Genomic DNA, 4858 nt, shown 5'->3' with positions numbered 1-4858 from the left:
CTAAAATCGATCCGAAACGCTGAAACGAACAATCAACACCAACTAATATCTCAATAAAACAATAACCAATAATACTATGGCCCAAAACACAACTCTAAACATCTAATCATAAAACCCAAATAACAAGTAAAGCTTAAACCGTACCGTACACCGGGCTCGGCTATTACACTCCGGCATTCCGAAAATGTTAGTTCCGACAATATTTTGGGATGACGGGCGGTATGTGCCTCATCTATGCAACAAGAGGTACAACTTTGTTATTCAAGCCAACCTCTAGTTTGGTGTGTAGCTATAAGAAAAATAAGCGAAAAGTACCTAGGCTGAATACGGGATACCGTTGCCGTTTTACGGAATGTCTTTGTTGGATTTCCTTGTTTCCGGTCGATCTTCTTACGCCACCTCCAGCGCTATATTGTTTTATGATATGAGGTGAATAGTTGGTGATTTATTGGGATTTTTCGGAAAAGGTATAGCTTTTCCTTCTATTTTTTCTCCCTTTTCTCCCTTTTTCTTTTTCTTCTTCCCTTTCCGTTTCTTTCTTTCTTGGCTGGTGTCTTCTTGGTTTATTTTGAAATCAAGTGTTCAGGTATATAGAGAAATTCCGTGCTTATCCTTATTAATTTATTATTATTTTTATTTTTTATTATTTATTTATTTAATTTTTTTATTAAATAGAAAAAATGTTATGTTTATCCAAACTTAATATTATTATATTCGTGTATCTAATTATTAAACCGATGTATTGAACCTAATTATAAATTATCTTATAATTATTGTACTTAATTACTTAACATATATATTGAGTTTAATTATAATATTTTATTATATTTTGGGTATTTGATTTTGGAATAAGAACCTCATAGTGCTTGATGAATTTTTAAGTGTATTTTGATGTATTTTAATGTATTTCTAGATACTATGGACAAATAAAATTTGTACCGAAAAATAATATGATAAAATTTTAAAAGTGAAAAATAGTAAAATTTATACTAATAAAAATGCATTTATGCACCTTTGTTTTTAGGGTGTCACAATATCCCCTCCTTTAAAAATCTAGTCCCCAGATTTAGGATTTATTGGAATGAATGAGGATATTGACATCTCATATCTTTCTCTCTTTCCCACGTTGCTTCTTCAATGTTGTGGTTTTTCCATAAGACTTTTATCAACTGAATTGGTCGACCACGAAGTTCCTTTATTCTTTGGTCCAAAATATTCACAGGTTGTTCTTCATATGTTAGATTTTCTTCCAGATCTATCTGTTGGTGGTCAATCAATTGGGCTGAGTTTACTTTGCATTTCCTTAATTGTGATACGTGGAATACGTTATGTATACCAGAGATATTTTCGGGTAGAGATAGACGATAAGCCATAGTGCCTATTCGTTCTATCACTTCAAAGGGTCCAACAAATCGAGGATGTAACTTTCCCTTCTTTCCAGTACGCTTGATTCCTTTTCTTGGTGATACTTTTAGTAATACGAAATCTCCAACTTCAAATTTCAAATATTTCCGCCTCTTATCTACATAACTCTTTTGTCGACTTTGAGCTGTTTCTATTCGTTGCCTGATAAGTTGTATTTTGTCGATAGCTTCTTTTATAATGTCAGGCCTGATTGCTCGTTCTTGTCCATTCTTTGTGCCTCTCCATTCATCCATATCCCAGTTAAGAGGAGAGCGAAATTTTCTTCCATATAATGCTTCATATGGGGCCATTTTTATTGAGGATTGATAACTATTGTTGTATGAAAATTCAACTAGAGGCAAATGTTTTACGCAGTTTGGCCCAAAATCCAGCACACATGCGCGAAGCATGTCTTCCAATATTTGAATGGTTCGTTCAGACTGACCATCGGTTTGCGGATGTGCTGTTGTGCTAAAATTTAATTTGGTACCGAGGCATTCCTGAAGATTTTTCCATTATCTTGACGTAAACTTCGGATCTCTATCAGATACTATGGTAGTGGGGATACCATGTAATCGTATAATTTTCTTCTGATAGAGTTCAGCCAGTTGTTCCACCCCATATTTGTGACTTACGGGTATGAAATGTGCTGACTTTGTCAAGCGATCAACGATTACCCATATACTATTAAAACATCCTGGGATCTGGGGTAATCCGATCACAAAGTCCATAGTTATTTGTTCCCATTTCCATTCTGGTATAGGAATTGGTTGCAAAAGACCTGCTGGTATTTGATGTTCAGCCTTTATCATTTGGCAAGATAGGCATTGTAATGCCCAGAGCAATGATTGACATGTACGAATTCATAAATATGTTGTGAAGATTGTACATAACCATAAGAAATAAGAAATGATATCATATATGATTTTCAGTATGATTATGACTTGTTAGGACAGAAGTACTGTATTGGATTATGATTGAGAATATGATAGTGTTGATATCTATTGAGAATTAGATTGACCGGCATCGAGAATATTGGAGTATTTATATTTCGGTGAGACCGGAAGCACCGAACCAAGATCGGAACGTACGATCAGAGTTCGCACCGTCCGTTCGGAGTTCGGAGCGTCCGAGCCAGGTGGCTGGACACATGGATGGCATGCAATAGTTCGGATCGACCGATCGTAGTTCGGATCATCCGAGACAGTTGGCTAGAGACGTGGAAGACATGCAGGATTCGGAACGTCCGAAGTGAGTTCGGAGCGTCCGAAGTATGTCAGATCGGATCGTCCGAAGTAGATCGGATCTTCCGATCGTTGTCTATAAATAGAGGCGCGAGGTCTCAGTTTAGAATCATTCCTACGAGGTCTCAGTAGAATTAGAAGTGTTAGAAAGTCATTTCTATTGCAGATTCATCTTCTCGACTGTGACAGCAATTCTACGACGGAAGGTATACTACATGCTTTGTTTTGGGGAATCACGACTCAAATGAGATCACATTTGAGTTTCCCAACTAAAATCACATACGAGTTTTATTGTTTATATCTTGATATAGGTATTATTATAGATTTGTTTATATGCAAATCTCGTTATGCTTTGTTTACAGATCATGTTACATTGCATTAGATGTTTATTAGAACTTGTATTCAATTCCTATTATGCTTGTTTACAGATTTTGTATTCATGCATTAAGATAGGACAGTCTGGAGATCAGTCAGACTTCTAGACGTTCGGTTCTATCCCAGCTTAGGGGAAGATCACCCCCCTATTGTAGACGTGGATACAGATCAGGCCGAAGTCTAGGAATAAGACGTACCGTCACCCCGATTGGGAGGGTAGGTGATAGATCGTCTTATTCACACCGGGATCCCTAGAGTTTAGTCGAGTCGCATCTAGACATGATTAGGCTCGCATTTCATGATTTTATATGAATGACATTCATATCAGCATGTTTCATGTTTTATAGTATTTATATGCATGTTCACATGTTTATACTGGGATGTGTTCTCACCGGTTTTCCGGCTGTTGTTATGTCTGTATGTGTGCATAACAACAGGTGGGGCAGGATTTGGGTCGAGACAGAGATGATCGTGTTAGCGTGGAGATCTCGGGCGTAGCAGACGGACCAGTAGTTGTCTTTTGTTATGTACTGTATTTTATTACTGGTGAGTTGAGGACATACGGAACAGGACATAGATTTTATGTTTGTATGTTGTAAATTAAATAAAGAACTTGTGCTTGTCTAGTTACATTTTGATTTAAATATAAAAGCGAAAAATTGACCCACGTTTTTAATAACAATCCATTTAATTCCAAGAAAAAGATTTAGAGCCCGGGTCCCCACAACAGGTGGTATCAGAGCCGATAGTTCCGTTAGACTGAAATAGGATAGAATGAGCGGGGTAGATCGAGTCTTCTTCCTTGCTTGATGATGTGCTAGCATGATTATTGCTTTCTTATTACATGTTTGGTATTTGATTAATTTCAGCATGTGATTGACTGAATCAGAACCGATTCTAGATCAGAGGTAACTGACTAGATGATGGCTGAGACAGTTGTATACCTTGTTTACTAATCAGTTGGATTATTAGATATGCCTCCTAGAAGAGCAGCCGTACCTCTACGACCAGCAGCGCCAGAGCAGGGGAGTACATCCGGAGATTCTATGGATGTTACGGCGACCCCTATGGAGACGTTGCTGAAGCGATTCCAATCCTTTCGACCTCCCACTTTAAAAGGTACCGAGAATGCCATCGAGTGCGAAAGTTGGCTTGAAGATATTGAGATGCTATTCGACTCGTTGGAGTACAGTGATGAGAAGAGGATCAAGCTAATTGGCCATCAATTGCAAGATATAGCAAAGAATTGGTGGTTGAACATTAGGAGAGCTTTAGAGCAGCGGGGTACCGAAATTTCTTGGAAGGTATTCAAGACCGAGTTTTATCAGCGATTCTTCCCTGTATCCTACCGTAAAGATAAAGGCGCTGAATTCGCAAACCTGAGGCAAGGACCATTGAACATTGAGGAGTACGTTGCTAAATTCTCTTCTTTGCTTCGTTTTGCACCCCATGTTTCAGGAAATGACGAGGCCATGGCAGATCAGTTTATAAATGGCCTGAATCCAGATATCTTTACGTTAGTCAATACTGGGAGACCCGATAACTTCTCGGATGCATTGAATCGTGCCAAAGGAGCTGAAGCAGGATTGCTTAGACAACGGAGTGCTCCGTATGTTGCACCGAGTCCGAGACCGCCACTACCTCCATCCCAGATTCCTCCTCCTCGAGTCGAAAGTGGTGGTAGTGGTAGTGGACGCAAAGAACAGCTGAAGGCGAAGGGGAAACAGTTTAAAAGACCAGGGAGTAGTTCGTCGAGCTCCAGCGGATCAAAACAGAGTGGTTTTGATCAAAGTTCAAGGTTTATCGGTGGTTATTGCAGTTCCTGTGGAGGAAAG

General features: G+C 38.7%; 1 protein-coding gene across 1 annotated transcript; it reads right to left on the bottom strand.

The window, feature by feature from the left end:
• Positions 1-1073: 1073 nt before the first annotated feature.
• LOC140819114 (uncharacterized) lies at positions 1074-1715 on the bottom strand. Its single transcript, XM_073179124.1, has one exon. It carries the CDS (start codon positions 1713-1715, stop codon positions 1074-1076), a length of 642 nt encoding a protein of 213 aa, XP_073035225.1.
• Positions 1716-4858: the final 3143 nt, after the last annotated feature.

The sequence above is a fragment of the Primulina eburnea genome, chromosome 18, assembly GCF_022965805.1.
Source record: "Primulina eburnea isolate SZY01 chromosome 18, ASM2296580v1, whole genome shotgun sequence".
Classification (NCBI taxonomy): Eukaryota; Viridiplantae; Streptophyta; class Magnoliopsida; order Lamiales; family Gesneriaceae; genus Primulina; species Primulina eburnea.
Note: the sequence above shows the minus strand (reverse complement) of the source record. Positions and strands in the feature narration are given on the sequence as shown.

Excerpts from the sequence above, each read along its gene's own strand:
- LOC140819114 (XM_073179124.1), bottom strand. The coding sequence starts at position 1,715 with ATGGCCCCATATGAAGCATTATATGGAAGAAAATTTCGCTCTCCTCTT.